Here is a 26630-nt window from a genome sequence, read left to right as displayed (position 1 = left end):
TGAGGCAGGTGAAAGAATCGAGTTAAAGCAATGCCAAAAAATTTATCTGTCCAATAACCAGTTGGTCAAATATTGTTAAAAATTCCCAGTAATCGTACTATCGCGTTTTCCAAATGATCCACAGTAATCAAATTTTCTTGATATGCATCTAGCATAGAGTACCTTAGTACATAAATTGAGTGTAGATAGGTAAGTACGTACGTAACTTATGTTAAAACCAGCTTGGACAACCCAAGTAACCTGCACAAACCATGCACTTATTCTCAGCAGGCAACTTTGACATAGGTATGTGCTTCATGTACGTTACCTAGGAAACCACTCGCGGCAACATGCCGGTATTAGACATATTTTCTGAGAGTGTTAAATATAAATATAAAACCAATGTTTGCTCTGTTGGAACATTGCTCGTATTCTTTGCTACAATAATAACGTTATCAGTGCCAATTATTATTATTCACCTGACTGGAGGTGAGTCGAATTTCATCGAATAATGAAACTTTTTCAAAGCGAAACTTTTTCAATAACTTGCGCCCGCTTCTTATTTCAAATACATTTCACGGTTATACCGATAAAAAAGAAACTAGCCCAGGTGTAATTTCTTCGTCATAATGGTAATTTTTGTAATCATCTACTTTATTTTCAGGATTCTGGATCAAGAATGATGTTTACACAGAAATACCAAAGATTATGTTCAAACAGAAATATCTGCTGCTAGCCGAAAGTAGGGAAGGCATTGAGCCTATTACTTGCTCCACCTTCAATACCTACAAAGAGAACAGGATCTCAGATAGTTGCACCGTAACAAAGGTCAGACATACTGATAATATAAATAATCTTATAGAAGCGCATTCTCAATATATGAGCCTCATAATATAGAGTAAATTAAGGTTTACAGTAAACGTTTATGTTCACATTTCCGTTACCTTTGCAAGTTTGATGAACTGATGAACGCTCAGTTAATCACAAGACTGAAATTACAAACCGCAACGGAAAGTGAATGTAAACGGCTTTCTGTCCGAGATTTCATAATCTTCCCGCCCTTTAAAAAGATTCACATGAACTGGATGAGAGCATTCTACTTAATCTGCGAGAAGGGTGTGCAATAATCGGAAATTTTGGTTCCCATTTCGGTTATTGATAATAGTTATGTATGAACGCGTAAACATTTAGGTACAAGAACTCGATGTTAATAGAGATGGATTAAACGACGTTCTGAAATTTGAATTGCGATTCTTTACGGAATTCCCAGTGCAGAACATAAGGCTTTTGTTATTCTTCAACTACGAATTGAAGGTTCGTTACGATTTAAAATAGATTATTCATTGTACATTGTGCATTCGTAATAGCTCTGAGAAGTGGTGATGCAATTCCCACCATAATATCGTATTCCACTTCATACTGTATTACAGGGAAAAAGTAAACTCTCCATGGAAACAATGGCTGCCCTCCATTACACGATACCCTCAAACGTTCAAAAAATACTGATTCTTGGGGATTTAAAATTAAAGCAAAAACATCTGCTACAAAATGACGTCATAAATAATGTTTATGATCATTCGACAGACATAAATAATCAGTCGTTATTTCAACTGCTCTCAGACGCTGTGAACCGGAAATGTAAGTCCAATTTAGTAATACAGATCGGAATCTGACGCAATTAGATAATAATCGTGAACATGGGTTTGGCCACCCTACGGAACTGATCGGCCAGCCGTTGTGTTTCAATTTTTTATAAATCGTTCCAACAATTTTGTATTATCGTTTTAGTTGGAGTTAAAATTGAAAATGACGGAATGACGTGGGAGAGCGGATTTTCCGCGGAAGAAGAGACAGTTGTACAGTTAGAATTATTTTATCAGGAAGAAGTTGTTCACTCTCGCCCCGGAGTATGGGAAGAATTGAAATGGGCTTGGATCCAATATTTCGCTTTTTTTTTTTCATTCGCCTATATAGCGAAACAGGTGACCGGATGGATATTCGTTAACAGATACGTCCGTAGTTACGTTATTTCACCATGGGAAGAGAAATGACTGATATACGCCTATATGGACATCGAATAGATAAGAATTATGGACGTATAAGTGTCAGAAGTTAATACGTATCAAGGTACGACCGAAAATTTGCACGTATATGCGGGTTCACGGTCATCTGCCAAAATGTAATAACAGATATCATGGCTAATAAATGTTCTATATATTTATGTGCTACAATGACAATATCGCTGACCCCCGTGCCGTCCAAATTAACTGATACATGTGTTTACCTTTACCATTACCATTACCAGCACCAAAAACCGCACATGGGTTTGTGCACACGTGGGTAACCATTTACGCATTCAAATGTGATCTATAACATATTGCGTGTCCTTCATGACTATAGACGTGGTACAAGGTACATATGAATCTCGAATATGGTAATTAACGCAGTTACTTCGGCTTTTTCGCACGATTCATATTTCGGAACATCGACGAAGGATTATACCGGTATACCGGTATACTAAATTTTGAGACCAACAAACTTTTTTGTTGATTATCTCACAATCAGAATGATATGCCGAAGAGGTGTTTCAAGCGGAAATCGAAGACTCGCGTGTAAGGTTGGCTTGTAAAACTGCATTATGGAACAGACGATCGCCGCATATTTTATGGCAAACGTGACAATGCAGTTTTCAACAGACATCGCTGCAGTAAACAATGGATAAACGACTGCACAGTAGAATTTCGTGCAGTTACATAGGATACGAGCATGAACATTATCATAGAAGAAGATTTCATTTTATAAGAGAATGAAGCATCAAAATATTCAAACAAAACGTGTACTACGACACGATGACATGATATCTCGATATGATATATTCTAACAATAAGATATTTTTTAATGTTGAATTTTAGTGGAGTACCAGTTGACATCGTTCATCGAAATGCGTAGATAAGTATAAAGCATTCACGCATGTGAGTACGCGATGAGACAATAGAAGAAGCGACGCAACACTATAATTTTCCACGTGGTGTCATTGGCATCATGAAACCTTCGAAGATCCCTCCTTGTTACAGTGCGACAAATAGGATCTCTTTTGTTATCAACAACATCGTGGTGACTCGCGAGTGTCTACTGGACGATTTGAGTTCCCCTCTCGGCAATGCATTACAATATCAATCTACAACGTAACGTAAAATAAATCAACGAGGAGCGAACAATGAATTAGCACGTCATTCGACTGCGATCTCGACTCCAGTTCACAACAACGCGGGCAATAGAAGAAACGAAGAGAAAGAATAAAGAGTCAGGTAGAGATGGAAAGTTGATACGACCTTCAAAAGATCGGCTGCAATATCATCACCCTAGATTCAACGCGATGGAGTAAATAGAATACAATTGTTTCATTGTCCGGAGGTATCGCTGTGTGGATAATTACTCTTTAATGTTTCAATTAATGTAGCCTCGCCATATACGTAGAGACAATGACCGCCGAACACTGAACGCTAGTGAGTCAAGTCATCTATTCTATTGTAGACCGTCCCATTTGTCGCCGACTCCGCTGAATTTTGCGGGTCTCGTGGTAATCATAAAATTGCCACTTGCTGCAACGAAATTCGGAAGGAACTATACTAATATCAAATATCATCCGATCCGCGTTAGTACGTTGTTATACTGCCGCCATGTATTTCTGCATTCTTTTTTGTTCAAATGCATGTCTAACTTAGAAAACGGTTGGTGTCGATAATTTCACATTCAACGTTCTCGTTTTTATTTTTCCAGTGAAATCCGCTTGTAAATAGGAGGAAGTGCGATCATCACCAGCCAGCCTGTAGGTATAATAACATAAGAAACACCTGCAACATACGTATACGTACTCACCTGACCGTAATCTGCAGTGTTCAGATTGTCGGTACAAAGCACAAAAAATGCAAGTCATTGCAGATGATTTTTACTTGGCGTCTTCGAACTCATCTAGAAATGAAAATTTTCTTCAAAATGCTTTTAAATTTAGAATTTAGCTGCCGCAAACTATGTCGAAAGTCTGGAGATTTTCCAACGATAAATTGAGTTGTTTTGAAGTATAAACTGGCGCTTAAAGCTGAAAGTTTTTTTTACCAGTTTTGGAGAAGGTAGGTAATAAATGCCTTGCGGTATTCTTTTCTTTGTACGATGTTAATTCTTTCGTTTGTGCTAGGAATAAGAAGCAGGCATGCGATCTATGCTCCCGCGCGCGCGGTTCATGACGATCTTTGACACGACGAGGGAGACCCACTTAAAATCAACAATATACAGCCGGGATCGATATCCCTAGTTCGCAACCCCCACCCTACACCTGCACCCCATCGCATCCCGTGGGATCCCCCTCCCCCCGGAGCTACGTCGTGGCGATTCACCCTCACCGGCGGCGCGGTTTGCCTCGATCCTCAGTCCTCACGAGTCGCCACTTCGCGCCCACACTTCTTGAGTGTGGCGTTTACTATAGTCTCCTAGTTTCTCTGTCGTCTCGTCGTCCTCGGCGATAGCTCGGGGCTCCGTACTTTTTAGTAGCGATTCAGCAATACGTAGCGTATTATCCTCCCTTGGTGGCGTCTGTCCGACCGCCGTGCTCACCACTCCGACACTGTTCAATGAGGGCGGAGACTGCGCCCTTTTGTGTCGTCTGGACCGTCGTGCAACTGTCTCGGTTTTCATCCCTTATCGCTAACTCACTTTCGATAAATTTGATATCACGTATCACAGAAATAGGTAAGTTCTAACTGTGGAATAGAGTTCTACTGTCTTCTTTTCTTCTTTCATTGTACGTGTACCGCGGGTGATGATCTCCGTTGTGAAAGTATAATCACTCTTTTGTCTCTGGTTATTCACATCTGCTGCTTTGTGTTGCATGCTAAGTGTCGCGGGTCGTTTTTTTTTTCTTTTCTCTCGTCTTGTTTTTTGTTATCGGTAAGAAGGTTCTATACAAGTTTTTATACCTGAAATTCTACCTATTCACATGCCAAAATTGACCTGATGGTTTCGCTGCATCGTCAGTGTGTAAGTAGCTATCAGACGAAAGCGTTGTATATCTCACACAGCGTGCGAGCTAAAGATGGAATAAAAAAGAAAATCCAATCCTGCAGCTCTCTTGTTAATCTTGTTGTTCGCATGCACTCCACGTTAGCCATATGTATGTGTAGATACTCGGTGATCTAAAATTAGCCGCTTTGTTGACACACAGGTTTTTGAATACATGACTCTCGTACAACTCGTATATATGTACTGACTCATATAAATGCACATTGGTATGTATTTTATATGCATTTCCTGATATGTTTTCACCTCAGATATATACATACATATACCTACCTGTGCAACCAGGTACAAAATCTCTAAACTAATTTTCCTTACTACTTTTTCCTGCACCCGCTATATTTAGATGCTCTAATTAAACCTGCTCGAGTTGTCAGCATATAGTTGTTTTCGCAGTAACGAACTGGAAGAAAAATATACGAGTGTTCTTACGTTATGTATATGCTCATGCATCCTTGAATAAGAATACCGGGTTACATCCTTAATAGTGAGTTGAGCTTTCTAGATTTTAAGATCTCCCCGGTGGTTTCTGTATCAAAAAAACGTCTTTTTCATTTCAATGCATATGCAATAATCGCAGGTATGCTGATTCCTATTTCTATTATTCCAGATTACTGATGAGAAACTGAAAGAAGCTGAGAGAAATTCTACGATACACATCATAGTCATGACGACTAGATCAAAAGACAAGGTTGTAGCAGCGTTTAGAAAGCTATTCCGATCCTCGGAGAAAATTGGCGAACCCGAAGGAGCTAGTGCAGGCCCAACGAATTCTCCTTCGCGGAGATTACTAAGTCGTCATCACCGTCCGGATGCTGTAACCCCATCGGATGCTGCGTTACAGGAAACTCCTGGCTGCAGTCATTCTAGCAGTTGTTTTTTCAAGGCGAAAAAATCCGGGGCAAGCTGCTCCCAGGCTGTCCAGAGTGGTATACCGGAACGCGGTGTTCGCCTTAGACGGCTTATGAAAGAACTCAGCGAAGTTCAAAGGCTGCAGCACCGAAGGGACGCCGCGTTCACCGCTGAACTTGTCAATGACAATCTTTTCGAGTGGCACGTAAGGCTCCATAAAGTTGACCCGGAGAGCGAACTCGCCGCTGACATGCGGGAGCTCGAAGTTCCTTACATATTACTTCACGTGATATTTCCTGAAAATTTTCCGTTCGCTCCACCCTTCATGAGGGTCATTTCGCCTCGTATTGAGAAAGGGTTTGTCATGGAGGGAGGAGCCATATGCATGGAACTACTAACGCCACGGGGTTGGGCCAGCGCTTATACCATTGAAGCTGTTATCACGCAATTCGCCGCCAGTATCGTTAAGGGTCAGGTAAGAAAACCCGGAAATTCGCTGCAGAATTTCCGGAAAAGTTACTACTTTTATCCGAAACCCATATTGCGTTACTGTTCCACGCTTACACCTCAATGAAATCGATCTCGAGATTGAAAAAGATTAATAAACTCTAAATAAGACTACCGTCTAGATTGAATGGAGATGCGTTGCAAAGTCTGCGACGAGAAGCGAAGAATTCGTGAAATCAAAATTTATAATGTATTGGCCCACTGTTTCGATACGCGGATGGCGTATTTTTAAATTTATTGGCCAAAAAACGAATGAAGAACACGTTACACGCTGTCAGATAGGAGTATCGAATTTGACACTCGCTATTGTATATCATATTCTATGTACACATAACACGCGTACGTTATATTACAGATAAACTTGTTATGTAAACTACATAATCGTGGTCATAATGTAGCGCGTACAGCTTCTGATTCAGAGCCGCAAATTAATTACGGGCTCAGTTGCACCAATTTATCACGCGTAAGTTATCTACATTGTACTATAGTGTAGTATAATGTACGGGTCGATCAAAACAGACGGTTCGTGTTACGGATTCAATTAGGTATAGTAGATCATTCCGAAACGTGGCGTTATTATACATACATATATCAGCAAACGTGGTTTTCCTTCTTAAAATTTGGAATTTACAGTCGTTGGTTCACTCGCTAGTTATAGCTGAACAATGTTCCGACCGGAAGACCTTTCTTGCATCTCCCGGGTTCCTCTTAATCAGTCCTGGACCGATTTTCCAACCCGTAGGGTTCACAGGGTTGATTCCGAGAATGGACGTCCATGAAATTGAATGTTTCAGGGACGGATTGCCAGAAAAACAAAAAGCCATAAAGAGTTCAACCGAAGATCTGCCGAGGAGTCCTTCAGAAGTCTTGTCAAGACGCACGAAAAATATGGCTGGGTTACCCCCCCGTTGGCGGAAGGCTAACCGCGGATAAATTGCTCAATAAGTGACAAATACAATTAACAGTCGCCTGTTTGCTGAAAGAAAAAAAAGGCGTCGTGTGTTCACGAATAATTGTTATAAGCTTCGTTCGTCATCGGATTATTGTATGTGTATACGGTAAAAATTGTATATGAACTACATCAGTACACTCTGCACCCTGCAGTCGCGCAAATATTTCGCAGGATGATGACACACCGAACGGTCCGCAGGTTCATCGATGAGTTAAGCCATCAAAAATATTTCTTACCTTATTCGTTGGTTCATGCGGTTGAATTTTTATTAGACTAGAACGTATACCCCAAATACTTTTTCACGATCACGGCGATATCTGTGCGGCCATAAATCGCAGGCGAGCAAACGACGAGCGTCCTCAGATACCCACAGAAGTAGCATATTTGAAAATGAAGTAGAAAAAATTACGTGTAATTTGAAACACGTGTGTAAAAATGAACTAGTTCGTATAATTTTTAGACCGTACAATCGGAAACGACTACCCCGCAATCGTACTTTTTACACATGATTGCGGTGGCGGAGAAATTTTTGCGGTTTGTCTATTTTTAAATCAGAAGAATCGTGTTTTTCAGAGTCATAATTGAGCGGATGGATACAAACCGATCATGCGTTAATTTAACTGCATTCCAAAAATATGAAATGTGAATTTATTGCCTTCGATTTAACTGACCAACGTTAGTCCAAAATCTAATCGTGTTTCAACCGTCAAAAAAACGAATCCATACCGGACTTCGGGTCAGAGATTATGAAAGCGTATGTGTGATAGAAAAGCGTTTGCATGTAGTTAACTCGCGGCTTTTGTACGAGGTGTAGACTTTCGAATAAACAACCGAAACTTCTTCGATTTGCAGTGGTCGAGCAAATACTCCAGCGAACAAATAGACAAACCATACATACACCAAATGCTAACAAAGTTTGACTTCAAACGATGGTTTCGAAACTTTAGATTGTTCACTACCTACTAAGAGAATGAAACACAAAGCCGCGGCAGGATCTGCAAAAGCGCGTGGTTTCTATGGTTCCAGAAAATTACTAGAGTGTATATTATGCGTTGTATTACAACGGCAAAGGGAATCGATTGATCAAAAATATAGCAGGATTAACAGCTCAAAATTTATAATTCACGAAATAGGTATAACAAAAGGGAAAAAAAAAAAAAAAATCACCCACTACAATAGTTTCGGAATACGTTCTTAGTCGATGCAACAAACGATACATGACGGGCGTAGAGCTATCGTGGCTTTAATATCGTGTTATCTAGATTTATGGCTTGAGAATGACCGATGACCCCGTAGTTTGACCTGCGATTAGTAGTGTAAAGTGATTTTATAAGGTTAAAACTGCGGGGCGTCGGTTCTATTTAATTTCACGACATTTGAACCGCTCTCCGTGCAGGTCGTTAAATTTCTACATCACACGTTATACCCGGCTCCGTGAGCTAACTCGTTTTAATTGTATAATCAAACAATTTACGACGTACGCCAATGACGCTGACAAGTTGAGTCTTTTCTTATAAAAAAGATTCGTGGCGTGAAATAATTAAGCTAACAATAAGTAAGGTGTTCAAGCTCACGCTCACCTTATGTACGTACGTACGTACGTACGTACCTATACAAATGTTCCGTGCAATACTGAACCGAGTTCGCCAATCGTTAAAAATTTGAAGCGTTCAACAAGTGTCGGCGATTGTTGTCAAGTAACTAAACTAGAGTGTTTCGCGTTTTAATGTGTTTCACGGTTATATCTCTTCTATAAGACAGTGAGAATAATTATTGCAACGCGTTTCCCTGCTGGATCGCATGTTCGTATAAATTTCTCTAGTCAGATAACATATACTTATATAAGTAACATTCTATATGTGCCAAATAAATATTATTACCCCAAAATAAATCAATTCGTATTTCTCTTTCCGTTTCCGTCGTTAATTATTGCAATACCTCATAGTCGTTTAAGGCTGATAATCAAAAGTCAGTCATGTGCCAAATAAATATCTACGCATTACCTGGCGCAGTATTAAATAAACCATTGATAACTTGTTTACATGTTATTATGCAAAAAAATTTTATTCTCGTACATACATTTCTTTATTTTTTGGTTTTATTATCAAAGAGATTCTATCCTATAGATAATTTTATCGTGAGAATGTAGCAAAGACGAAATATGATATATAAATATACCTGCTATATGATACACGTACCCTTGTATATAAACATAATATAAATTGTTTGACAATTTGATCTTTATAACACCGATGAGAAAATTTACGTGTAAAATATAAATATATGTATACATATAAACTCTTAGAAGGCACTTACTGAGATGAGCGCACGTTCTCAGAACGTTCAACTATAGGCGCAAAAGCGATAAATTCCCTCTTATACGGCATAACCCACGGTTCGGGCTCTTTAAATTATCATTTCTGCTGTACAGTTGATGCATTATTAATAATAGATGCCGATAGATATAGCGATTAGATTGATGAAGCCAGCGGTTTAGAATCCACAGTGCGTATTAGCGTTAGAAAATATATATACAAAACACTTATAAGAAATTATTGCTACAGAACACTTGAGTTCGAAAGGCGTTAACCCTGGTCTAACAATAAGTTAATTGAGGTTGTCTTATTTCAAAAACAGTCAAAAAGAATTTGTGCCAGTTTCTTAAAGTCAATACACCGTCAGACTATAATGTCTGCATAACAGACAAATATTGTAGTGGAAGGTAATGGTTTTAGGTACGCCCCTGCATTTGCGCGGTCCCTTTTTTAATCCCTGTTTTAATGATTCATAGGGGATTTAGGCGAGAATACGCAACAATACTGTACAAACCACGAATCAATTCGCGAGATATTTTAATTACCTTACCTCCTGCAATTCCGTCAATCGGCTTTACTCTCGTGAACGCACATGAACATCTTTGCGCATGTCATGTTGAGTTTGTCTGTATATGAAAAAACAGAACTTATAAGGTAACAACGTATAAAAATAATGATTCTTGTTATACGATAATTAATTGAACACTTACGGGAAGCCATCACCAGCCAACTTGGCTTACTTTTCCAATGAATGAAGATTCCGTATACGGGAATACCCGACAACACAAAAATTGTACCCACACCCACCTCCCAGGGTGAAACATAACACGGCAGTACGACCAGGAAGACGCAGATGACGAAGAAAATTATTGGAAGTGCGATGTAAACCTGCAGAAATCAGTAAAAGCACATAGGTAAAAGTGTTTACCGTTTCAGATTTGTAGTATGCGTACATATAAAATTTTCGAATGTTTCCATATACTTAAAAAAACGTGCACGGGACAAACGCAGAGTTTTTTTATTTTCAAAATTCTCAGACGACCAAATATGAGCTTTCAGGTAAAATAGTTAAGGTGAAGCTCGTGGGTGTCCAGAATTTAAAAAAAGACTATAATTATACCCGTATTATGATCAAAAATTGTCTCCAACTATGATCTAAAATATATCGTCCGTCTAACTACAATACGATGAAGTTCGCTAGTAGATTTTTCGAATCCTGCTAGAAATTTAAATAAGAAACTCAGACGAACCTTTATCGGACGTTCAAGATCGGGGCACTTATGCCTCAGCCAAAGGAGTCCAGATACCGATAACGTGGTGAAAAGAGCCTCGACAAAACTGACATACGTTATCAGCACATTTACGTCCTCGATAACCAGGAGTACCAGCGTAATGAGGCACTGTATTGGTAAATCAAAACACATATTTCAGTCTCAATTATACATTACTCTGCCCCCGAGACCTGGTCCAATTACTCGTTGACATTCAGATCAGATTGGGGAATGCTTGTTACATGTGCGAAATTTTCTAAATTGATTTCTCCTCCGATTTTGAGACACGCAATGAGTACATTGTCTAATCGCCAATCCAAGGTGATACATGAATTAGGCGCTGCAGCGATAGAGTTCAAATGATAATAATTAGGTTGTTTTTAAATATTCAATTGAATTTATTTAGATCGCGTGAAAATTGTCTGCTTATATTTTTGAACTGTATGGGACAAAATTTTTAAAGTCACAATAGGTGAATAATATCACGATAGCCCATATGTGATATGCCGACCGCAAAGCAGCACGTTAGAGTTATCGTCGTTCTAAGAACGGCTACCGCACTTTACGACGGAGGTCATGTCCTCTCAAGTGGCTTATTGTTCAATCAACTTAGGCCAATAGACCCTTCAATTTCTAGATCCACGCCATTTCCTTGCTCTACTCTTACCACGTTTTTGTAGTATCGGAAGCTCCATTGGCTACAATGCATCTGTTGCCAAAATGTTGGCAAAATGTTGGTCTCTTTTAGGAGGCCGTATTCAACGCCTACCGACTAGCAAAAACTCAAAGATTCTTCATCGGTATCAACGAAATGTACTTACAAGAAAAATGAGCGACGGTACGGGTGTCAAGTTTTTGACGTTGATGAGGGCAATGGCCGTTGGTAAATGACCGTTACGTGCGCCAACGAAGAAAAGGCGAGATGAGGCGAAGATGGCTCCATTCAGGGCACCGAAAGTCGAACAGGCCACGAAAAATGGCATTATCCAGGACATCACGCCGAGCAGTTTATCCCCAAACGTCTATGGATAAGTTGGCGAATGAATAGATCGAACATTCTAAAGGTTTGACGACGATGAGTCATCTACAGACCCTGCTTGTGCCCCAAGGACGAATCACGACTCACCACAGCGACCGCGTTCGAAGCCAAAATTTCGTCTCGTGTTAGGACTACGAAGTAAGCCACGTTCGTCAAAACGTATATTATAGTCACAAGAGGCAGTGATATGCATATCGCTTTGGGTAGATTTCTGAAAGTTGATTATCAGGAGTGAAATATTTGTCAATGAGAGAGTTCCAGGCAAGTGGAGGATCGAATTTGCAGTTTCCGAATTGACTATAACGTATTTACTTGTAGGGATCCTTGAGCTCTTCCGTGACAAAATTGAGGTAATTCCATCCGGAGTACGAGAACAATCCTGAGTAGATTGCGAGAGCGATGTAACCCGGCTTGGTGTTCGATCCAGCCATCGGATATTGGAAATTTTCTGTGTGACCCATGCAAAGCCAGACGATTCCAGCGATGATTATTATAATCAGCGCAAAGATTTTCGTACCGGTGAATACATCTTGTACTCGAGTCGCCCATTTCACGTTGTAACAGTTTATGACGGTCAGCAAGCCTGCGTAATGATGAAACGAAAAATCATGAGTTCGAAAAATCGAATAATTTCAATTGTGCCGACATAGCACAAAAGAAAGCATGAAATGCGACCAAGTCCATATGCACTGATCGAGCGATCGCCACCGCGCTGAGGATGAGTTCGAATAACTAAATGTTAAAAAATAATGGTAGCCTGCAATTTTTTATCTACGACGACAAGTGGACAACAAAGCGATATAAATCACGTGATTGTCGGCGGACTGCATCGTTGCATATGTCGTCCAATTACGATCGATTGAACGCGAAATTTCGGCTCATTGGAGCGTCTCGAGTAGTCTTTTGGTAATAAAATTACTCTAACGATCGCCTATGGTTCATCAGTAGCATAATAGTAGGCTTATACGCGTATAAAAAGGTCCCAACGCATCTGATCAGTTCGTCCGATCTTGAATTACCTATACCGTTCATCCAACTAAACTTCGGACAATAAGCCTCGTAAGAATTCTCCTCTACAATCAATGGGGACAATCGCTGGACTTATCGCAACGAGAATAAAAAACAGACGATAGCCAGCTCGACCAAAAAGCTTCGACAAGGTGCTTAATTTCAAACATAACTGAATTATCAGTAAAACATAAACGTTGTACGATTTCTAATTGTAACTTACACGTGATTGCCGCTGCCAAAAGTCGCACAGCCGCATAGGGTGGTTCACACCCAGGCCAACCGGGTTGAAGAATGTACTGAGCGAAAGTTAGCGCAGTTATCGCATTCCCCGTTGGTACGAGGATGAAAAGAGCAACCCAAAGGTAAAGAAATGCGGGTAACGGCCCAAAAGCATGACTGATATAGGCGTAATCACCTCCGGACTTTGGGATCATGGTTCCTGAAAAAAATAATACAGATTCTATTGTATCACAGATGAATTTTTACTTTATTGGGTATTCGGTGCACGAACCAAAAATTCGCAATAAAATTTAACGTGAGAACGCATCGAGTAAACTAATTATCGTACTCTTCCCATATCATTTTATCAATTAGTGCACGTCGCTTTTTTCTACCATTTCGCAGATGACACTTGCCAACACATACCAGATCCGGCGGCTTCTTTTTATAAATTATACAGAATCTTGGAGCGATTAACCTCTGCGATGTATTATAGATCCGTGACTTAAAAGGCTCAATGAACTGCTGACCTGAGAGGTCGGTCCAATTGAAGTTTCTTTACGTTTCCATCTGTCCCAGAGTCAAGTTTTCGCCTTAGAGTAATTTCTTTGATCGTCATTAATAAGTACAAAAATGTACACATATGAACTGTACATTGATCAAAGAAAAGAATGCATCGATTTCCGTAAAGAGATTTTGTTCTCCTGATTTCCTGATGTTCGTATCGGGATCATTTCTTAGAACGAAGATGAAAAAGCCAGGAATACTTTGTAGGCATTCAATGATTTGCTATAAAGTTAGTAGCATTGAAAATGAATTAACATTACAGAACTGCAACGGTATCAATGTCTGAGACTTTCGAGATCGCGCTTTCACGATTATTGTAGATATTATTTCGATTTTTATTTGCACTCCGCTCGACGACAGACGTTAAATATTTGTTGATCATCGATTTGAAAATCATACAAACGCGATAACAACCACCGATATTCAACAATAGAAGTTGTTTTCGAGTTCATTCCACTTGTATCATAATGTAGTGCCGTAGGTGTCACCAATAAATTGTTGGGTGTGATGCATCGGATAATAGGTACTAACTGCACGTTTTATAGGGGACTGCTAATAGGTACTCTTGAGATGATAAAATGTGCAAGAGCTCAGAAAAAGTGTATGAAAAAATATCAACTGGTGAAAATTGAGATAACTAGAGAACGAGAAAAAAAAGTAGAGGTAGAGATAAAAATTAATAATAATCGTCGTCATTTAGCGTTAGACGTGATAATTACACCTATACATATAATGTCTCTGCAGCCTTTTCGCTTGATGTGAATATCTCGTGACAAAAAGTGCTAATTCCAAAATGAGACGTAACGAATATGTGTACGAATGATGAAATTTCATACGTATAGATGAGCGGACGTGTTTTTTGCGCGCGTCATTTCCAGAGAAAGAAACGCTTGAGGTCGCCTACGAATCGTACGGTGCCCTTGAGTAAGTTTGACTTGTTGATAATAAAATCGTAGGTTCTCAAATCGTCAGCTAGTGCCGTTACGGCGAATCTGTTCTCCCGATCATATTCGATGAAACGAGAAAAATATCGTCAATTTAAGCTGAACGAATATAACCAGAGTAGAACAAAAATTTGTATACGTTCTCCAGAAGACGAATAGGGATATGCGTGACCCTATCATCTTTACCTCGTCAAAACCTTCGGTCATTCGACAATAATTAAACATTCAGCCGATCAGGAATCACTGCGGCACCTCCTTAATATTTTTTCATCGGCTCAACGCCGATGCACGGGGACATCGACACAACATTTATAAATTTAATCAAGCTCGTAAACCCCGTTGGTGGTTCAACGGCGTAACCGCGTACGTGTTTTAGTTTCCGGCGTTGCGATACCAGCCGCTCGATGAAGTAGGTGCTCGCGATAGGTATTCATCGATCGACGATCTCAATAGAAAAACCCATCCAACGGAACGGTATTTAAATGAGGAACAAAAAATCAGACCTGACAAACGCTCGGAGATGATTGTAGAGAAACGTTTCGAGCAACACTCTGTTTCCTCCTTGATAACACCTACAACTATATTACAAATGCAAGCGATCTCTGCCTGATGCCGGATAGTAAGTAAGAAATAGAAAATCAATTAGAATTTTAGAAAACGGTGGATATTACTCTTTTCAAGGTATTGGAAAATGAGGATACAAGTGAAGAGGGAGAACAAGTTTACTCTATCACCGTTCCGTCTGTTTTCCAACTGCTTGAACAAGTGTTTCAAATTCCATTGCAACATCTTCATTCTTACAGATAAGTCGATCGTTTGTCTTATTGTGCAGTTTCATGAATTTCATTTACGGTGTTTGTAACACACTGACTTTCCCAATGCCACTCAAGAAGTCAATTTCGTTTTGCATACGTTTTGTTTGCAAAAGATATAAAGCCACAGCATCATGTCTAGATTTGAGTAGATATACTCCTTCGTTTCCAAGGTTCTTTCTTTGGTACGGTGTACCTGCAGAGCAATAAATTTCGTTTATCTAAACATCTACGTTTACTTTAAAAATTAATTCATGTACAAAGATTTCGATGCTAAGACGATGCATTATGAATAGGTATATATGAATGCTCGTTTAAACGGCCAAATTTGCATATAGCTGCAGGGACTTTATGCACCTTTTTAACTCAATTGAATTCAATATTGTACAGCCACAGAACTGCAGATCACACAACAAATACTCGCGCGGTAGGTCGTATATCATAAATGTTATCAAAATTTATTGCTCTAAAATTCATCTTGAGGTCACAGGGTGAAGATCTTTGAACAAGGTGAAAGAGATAAAATATGTAAATGAAAAATTGAAATAATCATCCGTTCTAATTGATTAGAGGAAACAAAATTAATACGAGTAGACAGATACTAGTAGGGGTATTTGATTCTTTCTCTTCTGGATCAAATAAGTCAGAGGCAATCTTTTCGTTTCACCGCGTCATAGATATATTGTTCAATCTATCTATGACCGCGTGTTTGGTTTATTCACCCGTTGAAATCAGAACTAGAAATTCATCACGACCTGTAATCACAGATTTGATGACTGGCTACACATGCTATAAAATCTGATTGGCCGGTATATTTTCTCCGGATCAAATTTGCGTCTTTATGCCTCCCAAGGGGCGTGTAAGGATACGATTATAGGCAATTAAGGTATACCGTTCACTCAAGTTATAACAACCGCTTTAACAGGGAACGGATTTTGATTTTTTCTTGTCTTTTTTTTCGAAACACGTGTATAGTTTGCGCGAAAAGTTTGCCCTCGTTATATATGAAATTGGCGAATTAAATTAAACGAAGTAAGGGGGGTACCTTTTAATTTTGTATGAAAATCATGTGCGGTGCCAGCGGTTTTTAAACTGGTTTAACGACGCATGACATATGGCAGCGAATATAGTTCGTTTCAATCGATAAAGGGTACCTAAACACAGTCGAGATAGCGGTGTTTCGTGGTTTTTTCTGCTTTGGTGTTGTCATGGTTGACGAATGCAGTGTACGCAATATGGCGAAGCAAATGTCTTTTTATGTCCAAGGAACTTTTACTTCTAAGATAAGGAAATCCTGATAGCATTCTATTATTGGAGAAAATTTATTGCGCCAATAGTTGATCAAACAAAAATTTGATTCGCTGTGTCCGAAACCACTTTATGGTTAACTATAAATAAACCGTTGTTATAAATGTCTTCAAGGTTTAAAAAATTCATAACAATCCAACGATACGTTTCAAACATTTCTTCCATTCTTTCACCAATGATCTATCCTACAAGGAATATCATTACTGAATGAGTGAGGTACAGATGAAACGATCAACTATGGTAGCTGGCGCCTGGTGTAATTTTAATTCATGAATACGAAAATTTATGTAATCATAAAGTGTAACATCAAGACCAGTATCGAATGGACGAGCATTTGCTGAGTAGAACTTGCATATTTGGTTGCATTTATTTGGAATGTAAGGACAGTATATATACATATGTGACGCATTGGCTCCACGTGTATGAATTTTGCATGGACAGGTGCGAACTCTCGACGAGTGAATTTTCAATTTCAATGCGATGCAGTGCTCATGTAAATTCATATTATAAGGGCATTGCGATGAGAATAACTCTAGTGTGAGAAAAATAATTTGCAGATAGGAGTTTTTCAAGGGTGCAGATATAAAAAACTAAATATTGTGAATAGAACAATCTTTGTCGCAGCATTTGACTCATATAAACATTCATATTCACGCGCCTTTTTAGAACATTATTATTCAAATCCTGATAAGTTGAAGAATTTTTTATGCTTCGCATTAACTCTCGTTCTAGTTTCAGTGAATACCCTAACTTAAAATTATATTATACACATAGATTGAAGCGGAAGAAATATTGTTTATTCCGACAGGATCAGGACTGTTCAGGACAATCAGGATCGGGACGCATGGCATCCTATACTTGGCATCATCCAGTTCGCATAATCGTGTCCTTATAAAAACGGCGGAAGGTGAAAAAATATCAAACGGAAAACCAGCACTTCCAACTTACCAAGTTCTGCATAGCATAGTGCGCCGACTAGGGATAACACTCCGGAAAATATCCAGACCAATAAGGCCTGGCCAACGCTCCCACTGTGCAGTAGAACCCCTTTTGGCGAAACAAATATTCCCGACCCAACAATAATTCCCACAATAATAGCGACACCGTCCAACAATCCGAGTTCTTTTTTCATTTTAATACCATCTCCCGAACCGGAACCTTTTCGGGAGGGTACTTTTTCGGCGGGTGCAACTTTGTCCGGCATTTTTGAACTGTTTTGATAACTTCGTTGAAATTTTCAAAAGAGCTAACTTATTAGCACTGGTATAATTGCGAACAATTATCAATTACAAGACTAAAATTGACCAGTTTATTCTTGATAAAAACAGGAACTAAGGCACGAGCACACCTGCCGCGTCTGCTGCGCGACTTTAGGTCAACACGTGGTCTGGCCGGTCTTCCGCATTTGACTCCATATGCCCGTAATTCGTCTCTCGATGTCGTCAGCCACAACGCTCCAAGTCTGTCCGTTCACCGTTCTGCGGATAAGAGAGCTAGCTGCACGAAGTCGAAGGTGGTGGATTACGAATACACACGCGGTTTAATCCCTCCCCACTTGGTCACGCCAACGGATATTTCAGCATTCGTATTTCCCCGCCACTCCTGATGGTCGGACGTCTACGTGTATCACCCGAAACATCACGAAGTTCGAAACCATCATCATCGTCACGAACACCATCACCGCAAACTCCTTCCACTTCCAGATCCACTTCCAGTCCCACTTCTGGTACGACCAGCGCTGCAACTACACCGCGTACCTTGCAATTTCGAAGATAATCCTTGGAACGTTTGCCTAAGAAATTCGCGTCATTCTGCGGGCTACTTGATTCAAGATCTTCGAACCCCCGGGGATTAATATCCCCGTTTGGATCACAAAGTTTGAACGGGGCGATCTCGTAATCAGGGGACGGTTGGAAAAATTTCAAAATTACGTACCGGAAAAAATCATCGCGTTCAACACCTGCTATTGAAATTTGAGCGCTGCACGTGTTTCTGTTAGCTGCGTCGCGGTCTACTTTATTAATTGTCCCCAATCGTTCGAAAATCACCAATACGCAACCGTTGACCCCGGCACTCGACAAATTACTGCTATGACTCGTCGAGAATATTGGCGTACGTTACACAATTGGAATAATATAAAACAGGATCGTGAATCACGAGAAACTTAGCATTTGTTAAGGCAGCAAACGTGAAACTTGCGCGCTAGACTGTCGGCAAACTACGATGAAGGCGACTGTTTTGTAAAGGTCCCTCTGTCACTGGCGCGAGCCCTACCTGGCTTTATGCTCCATTTTTTAGCAACTTGTGTGCTCGACGATATACGGAATCGAATGAATTACGTGGAACCATTCGGCGCCTATGGCGTTCGTACGTCCGCTACAGGCTTCCGCTGTTTCCCCTGCCGAGAGGCGGTTAGTGCTGCTCGTGGTGCTGCTGCTTTTCTCTCATAAATGAATCCAGGATCACCACTGTTCTTTTCCCATTCCAGACTCCTAGAAAAATTTCAAAGTTTTGATGAAAAGAAAAACTTTTACCTTTCGAATTTTAAACTGGCAACGTAATTGAAACATGTGAACGCCGCAAGATAGCGTCCCGAAGTACGCGGATCTATTATATTTGAAAAAAAAACAAACGAATCGATTCCGCCAAATATGGAGGATATCCTGGGTGGAATCGTCAATTGTTTTCATTCTGATTTTGAATTTTTAAATCTCCGCATTCTAACGGCGCCAAAGACTTTATCTGGTGATCGTTCTCGCCGCTTCGTTAAAAGCGGGTCAAAAATTGAAAAAAAACACTACATATTAGGAGGAAAGGATGAATAATCCCAGAGAAACTTAACTATTCTATTGGCTCTTAGCCAGAAACACAGGCTCTGGATATGCGTGCAGCATTACGAAATGTCTGGGGCACATTTTTGGAGGCCGTGAAACGTGAGCCTGCACGCTGTACTATCCTACGCGTGAGAGATCAACCGCAAAAACGTGGGTGGGGCGTGTGCTGACGCATATACAAATACCTACATTTATATCTTATATGAATACTTTGATGCTATCCGAGTAATCCGTACTGTAAATAGTTGAATGATTTGAGCTTTGCTTAAGAGAACGCATAGGATACCCTATATACCGTACGAGTTGTAAAAAAAAAAAAAAAACTAAAAAAATTCGATATTCCCTCATTTTAACAGAATTCTCGACCTCCGAATAAGAAAAGAATTGGGCATAACGTATGATTTATTATTCCCGTAACATGTTACCGTATAGCGATAGCATCTCCAAGTACAAATCATATTCCTATAAATTTTGCAATAACTTTATTTCACATACTCAACGAGAAGAGAAGATGTAATTATGTATCTATTACATGTCTCGATACGATTTCGAGGATGAGCGTCAGCAACGCTGCGAAAGAGAATAAAATTAAATGAAACGATGGATAAAACATCGGTGAGGCTTGCAATTTTATGTTTGGAAAAAAATAGACACAACGATCATTTGATGTTAATAACTTTGATACCTATATGTATACCTTTTTTTCCTAATCTCGGTCACTACAGTTGTTTAAAAATTTTTTATATAGGCCAACAAAGATTCATCGGGTTTGCTGGAATAAATTAGGAGGCGCAACTGTAAACTACACTCTACTTTAAAATAGCTCTGAAAAATTTGTCTCGACGTCCAATCCAGTATACATACCTACTTTGTATAGTATATCATACATCCGTACGAAAAACTATTCCAGTCAAACACCGAGGAAAACTAGGCCGACAACGCTTTGGACAAACGTAGCGAAAACTGATGCATGGTAACATGAAAAACAATTATTTGTGGAATAATAATTTTAAGATGTGAATATATATATATATATATAAAACTCAACTGTGATTTCGTTAATCGTTTTTTCATTTTTAAATTATGTAACAAGGAATTAATAAGTTGACAATAAACGTCGCCGTCCATTGGCCATGATAATTTATTGGAAATATATAGTATGTGGTTGATATTGTGCAGGAGTAATAAAATTAATCAGAAAATCGCAAGAACTTGAAGATGCGCCCATCTGAGTCTTTATATATACAATTGGTATTTCACTTACATCTCTAATACATGTAAACACAATTTGATAATTTATAATCTCATATTATATGTATGTTTTTACCTGACGACATCCTGAGAACGATCAACGGATTTTTATGAAAGTTCATTCAATCAAGAGGATTTGATCCGTATAAACAAGTGATTTGAACACCGATCGATACCATTAACTTTTTGTTGGAAGAACTGATCAATTTGTTGTTAGATATTCTGAAAAATCCGTGTGGGAGGAGTTGCTGCTGACTAGTCATAGGCAGCCAAATTTATCATTTGTTTAAACTGTACAATAATGCAGCCTATAGATATAACGCTGTATTAAAACTGACAAATGTATCGCCAATCAATTGAGTCTACATCTATAGTACATTATGTATGTATTTACATATGTATAGACAAGCATAATCACTACATTTAAATTAGATATATGGGCTATGGCATTAAAGTAATAAATGAAAAAATTAACAAGCAGCCATCGAATCTTTGCAAATTAACTGAATTAAATATCCATTGCCATCCCTGTTATAAAGTAACAGTTAATGGAAGTAATAATTCACTTATTATTGTTATTGCCGCGCAACTTACCTACCGCAGTCCAAGAGATGATTAAAGTTAAAGATAAAGCTAATGTGGCAGAAAATAATTAAGACAATGAAACGATAAGAAAATTAAACGATTTTCATTATTCAACAGCTTCAAATTAACACAACATATTCTATAATGTTTGTACATAATTTTTTTTCTTGCCAATTTAAAAATAATCATTACATTTACAATATTGTATGCTTCATAAATTACAGTGAAATGGAATTTCTGACCTCTCGGATTAACTGCGTGATTGCGTCGAGTTTCTCCGGTTTGATCAAGGGGCCATTTAATAGTCAATAACAATCTCAACATAATCTCTGAAATAGAAATTTTTGCACACCACATATTTGTCGATTGATAGTGCTTGCATGTACATCTATAATACCATGGTATGCTCTGCCGAAGATTTATCATGCAATAGTCACTGATCACAACATATTATAACACAACACATTAATAAATTCATAACACGGACGTAACTACGTTTTTTAAACAACTAAAAAGTAAATCATTATCATTCACGCATTACAAATTTTCCCACTGAACTTGGTATATTACGCCACAATAAGAACTTTGCCATTTCGAATTATCTTTGAACGTGATGAGGGATAATGTAAAGAAAAATTACAAATAAATTTCTGAACCGTACTATAAAGTTACTGCAAAAATAAATCAGGTTTTATTACAGAAAGCGTGGAGTTTCATCAAAACTATCTGTTGGCCTGTGACGTTGAAATTTTTTTGTATATACACGCCACAACATGACAGCTGAAAAAAAAAACACTGTATTATTCTGCCATATAATCCATATGATGCTCTGACTAGTCGTAAGCGGCATTCAACTATCGGCCATAATTCCAAATGGACATTATCTAATATACAATTGCATTTGGCTCATACTACCTATATCAAAAATCTTTTCACATCTCTACTCCAGCGTGAAGCAGAGTCACTCTTGACTTTGAATACTTCATTACATCGTTGTATAACCAACATGATAATTTCACCACCTGGTCCCTGCTTAGTGAATAGGTATAACATTTCTGAATTCGATTTCATATTAACGGTATCAGAATTGGTCCAGGCCTCATTCACTGGGATGATGAAAAAAAAACAGCACTATCAAAATTTAGTATGCGCCATGAAATATGTTCACAGACATAAGCCAATTTGTTTAAAAATATAAACTTAGTCTCAGCAAAAGTAAAGTTAAGAGTCTGCTGCAATTTCACCAGCAACTCACAAGGCAGATTCAATACCAAGGGTACAGATAAGATCGAGGTTGATAATTGCATCAAGCCCGAGCTGTGCTATCGACTATGAAACGCACAGTATGTTTATGCTTTCGTTGCATTGAGCTATGTTGGTAAAACTACTGAATATACAAGGAAATTCGATGAACACGTCGATGATCAAGAGTTATCAGATCAACAGTCTCCGTTAATTTTCTCTGACAGTAAAATCGGTTGTTCTGTTTCTACTATCTTCGTTTATCGCCAGACCTTAATTATTAAATTACTCAAATTACGTTTGCAATCTTATCTCAATAACTACAATGCTTCGAATATAAACATTTTCAATATTACTGCTGATTAATATGAGAGAAGTTGGCAATAATTGACAAATAACACTAAAAATTACGCAATATGATACATGCTTGCGGGGAAAAGATAATAGAACAAATGATGCACCCAACAGTGGTATTCATCAGAAATAGCTTTTTAAAAATGATGAGATTATTTTTCGATTGCCATATTTCTCGGAAAAAAAAACCAACTGCGCGTAGCAACTCAATTGAATGGGTATAGTATGGAACTTTTGAAAGGCGTATTTACCATTCGATGTTACTCCACCTGCGGCCTGGTCATTCCACATTATTTGAATCAAACTAATGAATTAACGTTTTTACATATGTGTATTACATATTTTGGAGAAAAATTTATTGAAGGAGAGCGCTGACATCCCAGATTTTGATGACCCGATCTTGTCCAACAGTCAGCAGTCTGCGACGAGGCGCATCTAAGTCCATTCCAACTACACTGTGTTTGGCATCATGAAAAGAGGCCAATGACGTTTGGCTGTAAGCAATTGATGATCAGTAATTACTGCACAGAATGTGACAAGAATTAGAGCTGCTATACAAAATCAGGGATCAATTCAAAGATGATTTCGAGACAGCTCTAAACTTGTCTTGATAGGCATAGAACCCAATTTGACATTCTTCTCGAGATAAGTTTGAACTGCAACAAACAGTTTAAGTCTTTGTAACTTTAACACTTACTTAGCTGCTTTAAGTTGGGTGTAACAAGGATCACAGACTCTCACTTCAAATTCAAATCCCATTGACGGAATTGGTATGCGTTGAGTCGTGCAACGAGCACATAAGGCCTGCCCACAATGGCGACAGTGATGTTGCCTCAAGCCAAGTTGTCTTTGATCCATCATTGCTTTGATATTCCAAAAGAATGGACGTCCGCAGGACTGTAATCGGAGATTATTCACTTCTATTTAGGAATTTAAGACAATGCCCAATCCAATTTGAAATTACTTACAGTTTGACTTTTTTTAAAGTTTAGGAGCATTTTGCTTCATTTTAAAGAGTAACGAAATCTCATAAACTCACCTGGCATGTGTCAGACTCAACCCAGACGGGAGTTTCTTTCCTATTGGCGGACATGTCCCAAACTACTATGGCAGCATCTTCTCCTGCCGAAAGCAGTAATTTCTCGGCACCCGAATAGCACAAAGCCGTTACTCGATTACTGAAAATAGCCAGGTGAAATAATGTCAGTGCATATCAACCACTGTAAAACTTATTGAGGATCTCAGTCTTCTTGGATAGAAAAGTGCTATATACATTAGGCATGTGCAAACCATAAAGAAATTGAATTGTTAACTTGATCATCACAAGTGACTACTTGGCACGATTTTATAAGGAATACTTACTGATGGCCTTGAAGTTCGTATGCAGTGCCTTGGCAACCGCCAATGTCCCAAACTATGACACTTTGATCAAAGCTCCCAGAAAACAATAAATCCTTCTCAGAATTCCACGCCAGTGTGCGAATACTTCCAGTATGCCCTTTCAAAGTCGTGATTAAACTGGCCCCAGTGCTTTCTAACTTAAGCATTGATATTTGTCCCGAATAATCTCCAACAAAAGCATGTTTAGTTAGCGATGCAAATCTATGATTGAGTCAAGGTTTCATGAGTAGACTAGTAATAAAGACAAACCACCTGGTGAATTTTCAACACCCCATTTTGATACCTCACGTATACCAAGGAAATCAAATATGTGATAGAACTAATACAGATAGTCTTATTTTCGAGTGCTTGAAGCATCCATTTTGCAAGTAATATCAATTCGTATGTAAAAGGATACTGCAATGCGGTGACCCAAGCATCTGTTTGAAATGAGCCGAGTCTTTGTCCGGACTGTGAGGAATGAAACTGGAAGAGCTTATCCCGTCCAATACTAAGTACCCATTCACAATTTAAAGCAAAAATAATGCCAGTTACTCGTCCCTGATGAGAGAGGCACTCCCTCATCGGAGTCATGCGGTTGTAATCAGTTTCCAACATGAACTCCTTAAATGAAATTGAGAATGTTATGTTAATAAATGATTAAAATAAGGTACATCTAAAATGAGGACAATGGGTTGAGTACAGGTCTTGTTTATATTTTGCTGTTATTTTATATATAGTCTTGAATTAAAAATTTCATAATGACTAGCTTCATCAATAAAGTATATCAATTATCCACAAATGTGTGAGATAAACAGAAGATGGGATGCAATTGTGAAGCAGCAATGAAAATACAGAGACAGCAAGGGAGAAAGCCGATCTCATAAATTGCAAACCTAGATTATCAAAACTTGTCATCAGCCTAATTATTTAGTACACCGTGTTCAATACAGTCTTTCCTTGAGTAAATTCCGTGTTTGTAGCACTCTTTCATATCTATAGGATTCAATGATTTAAACACTTGTGATGAAACAAATAGCAAATATCCTTCAGTGTTTTACTTCAAAAAATGTTCTTTGTTTGAATATTTTTTCTAACTACGTTCTGGAATTACTGATGCTTCCAAAGTCCGATGATTAAGTCTAGTACATACGTTTATAGCACCATTTTCTAATCCCACAAATAGTTGTCTTGTTTCCGCGCAATAATGCATCGCTGTTGCTGCTGCACCCATGTACTGACATACGCTGGGCCAATATTGCCCAGAATCACGTTTCAGCCATACTCTGACAGTTCTGTCAACAAAAATAAGAATACATCAACAAAGCCATATTAATTATATCCTCAATATATTCCCTCAAGTACTAAAATCACAAGTATTACTAAAATGGGAATGGCACGTACAGTTTAATGCAGTACCTTAAGGGGGACGAACAGGAAACAATATTTGGTATTTCGAATGATATTACAAGAGGTCTGATGACTACACAGCTGAAATTCACCAGAAAGGCTTGGCGGATCGAGTAACTTTGGTGAGTAAGAAAAAAACCTCAAGAGCTGTGGGTGGAAATTAGGTAGGAGTTTATATTTGTAGGAAACTATTATGAATTTATTAAGATCAAAGTCGTGGGGGCCCTGCATACCTGATGCGCAGAAAAAAAAAACCATTTACCCGGTTTTCTGACGGACTAATTTCGGGGCGTAAATAATTATTTAGGCGTGATATCTTCAGGCTCACTGCTTTTATTACGTAGGGTGAATAACGGACATAGGCTAAGCTCGAATACCGTACCTGTCATCGCAAATACTGATAACACCATCTTCTCTGGGAATTATTATCGCTCCGTTAATGTCGTCATTACACCCTTCTAATTTTGATAGTAAAATTGGTTTTCTTGTCGTGCTGAATCTTTCGTTGTTTACACCCGGTGCTGGCTTAATTTCAGCTGCCATTTCAATTTTTAATATCGTAACCTCGCCTGTGTGATTATCATTTGACAGTTGTCAGACTTCCACCAAAGAGTATGGGATAATCTCTGACTTCCACGGCCTATGTCGACGTCTGTAACGACAGCTCAAATACTTCATAGTCGCCGGTTATGTTTTCATGCAAGACGCCAAACTATACCTTATTTATA

At 38.8% G+C, this 26630-nt stretch overlaps 4 protein-coding genes and 1 long non-coding RNA gene across 10 annotated transcripts; 3 read left to right on the top strand and 2 right to left on the bottom strand.

Moving 5' to 3' along the window:
* Positions 1-301: 301 nt before the first annotated feature.
* Positions 302-2200, top strand: LOC105692800 (transmembrane protein 231). The gene is made up of 5 exons (XM_012412254.4): positions 302-468; positions 644-807; positions 1171-1293; positions 1410-1617; positions 1768-2200. The coding sequence occupies exons 1-5, from the start codon at positions 330-332 to the stop codon at positions 2028-2030; spliced, it is 897 nt and encodes a 298-aa protein (XP_012267677.2). The 5' UTR covers positions 302-329; the 3' UTR covers positions 2031-2200.
* A 357-nt stretch (positions 2201-2557) lies between these two features.
* On the top strand, positions 2558-9271 carry LOC105692846 (ubiquitin-conjugating enzyme E2Q-like protein 1). Its single transcript, XM_048659377.1, has 5 exons — positions 2558-3634; positions 3760-4109; positions 4175-4725; positions 5660-6376; positions 7203-9271. The coding sequence occupies exons 4-5, from the start codon at positions 5717-5719 to the stop codon at positions 7329-7331; spliced, it is 789 nt and encodes a 262-aa protein (XP_048515334.1). The 5' UTR covers positions 2558-3634; positions 3760-4109; positions 4175-4725; positions 5660-5716; the 3' UTR covers positions 7332-9271.
* A 134-nt stretch (positions 9272-9405) lies between these two features.
* Positions 9406-19792, bottom strand: LOC105692845 (Y+L amino acid transporter 2). Of its 6 annotated transcripts, none has more exons than XM_012412331.4 (9): positions 19689-19792; positions 17795-19338; positions 13217-13435; positions 12298-12568; positions 12073-12196; positions 11768-11968; positions 10926-11075; positions 10386-10563; positions 9406-10301 (listed from the first exon to the last, which is right to left on the bottom strand). In XM_012412331.4, the coding sequence occupies exons 2-9, from the start codon at positions 18048-18050 to the stop codon at positions 10240-10242; spliced, it is 1461 nt and encodes a 486-aa protein (XP_012267754.2). In that variant the 5' UTR covers positions 18051-19338; positions 19689-19792; the 3' UTR covers positions 9406-10239. The 6 variants fall into 6 exon arrangements, with proteins under 6 accessions (XP_012267754.2, XP_048515195.1, XP_012267755.2 ...); XM_048659238.1 differs by lacking the exon at positions 19689-19792 and having other exon boundaries at positions 17795-18584; positions 19121-19273; XM_012412332.4 differs by lacking the exon at positions 19689-19792 and having other exon boundaries at positions 9406-10132; positions 10226-10301; positions 17795-18534.
* Positions 19793-20140: 348 nt separating this feature from the next.
* Positions 20141-20820, top strand: LOC125502012. The gene is made up of 2 exons (XR_007279816.1): positions 20141-20295; positions 20429-20820. It is a non-coding gene; the product is annotated as an uncharacterized LOC125502012 (long non-coding RNA).
* Positions 20821-21604: 784 nt separating this feature from the next.
* LOC105692861 (WD repeat and FYVE domain-containing protein 2) lies at positions 21605-26573 on the bottom strand. The gene is made up of 7 exons (XM_012412362.4): positions 26285-26573; positions 25646-25787; positions 24911-25116; positions 24475-24714; positions 24152-24290; positions 23810-24009; positions 21605-23606 (listed from the first exon to the last, which is right to left on the bottom strand). The coding sequence occupies exons 1-7, from the start codon at positions 26443-26445 to the stop codon at positions 23468-23470; spliced, it is 1227 nt and encodes a 408-aa protein (XP_012267785.2). The 5' UTR covers positions 26446-26573; the 3' UTR covers positions 21605-23467.
* Between the last annotated feature and the right edge of the window lie 57 nt (positions 26574-26630).

Source organism: Athalia rosae, chromosome 1, assembly GCF_917208135.1.
Source record: "Athalia rosae chromosome 1, iyAthRosa1.1, whole genome shotgun sequence".
Lineage (NCBI taxonomy): Eukaryota > Metazoa > Arthropoda > Insecta > Hymenoptera > Athaliidae > Athalia > Athalia rosae.
The sequence above is the reverse complement of the archived record's forward strand: the minus strand, read 5'-3'. Positions and strand labels throughout refer to the sequence as shown.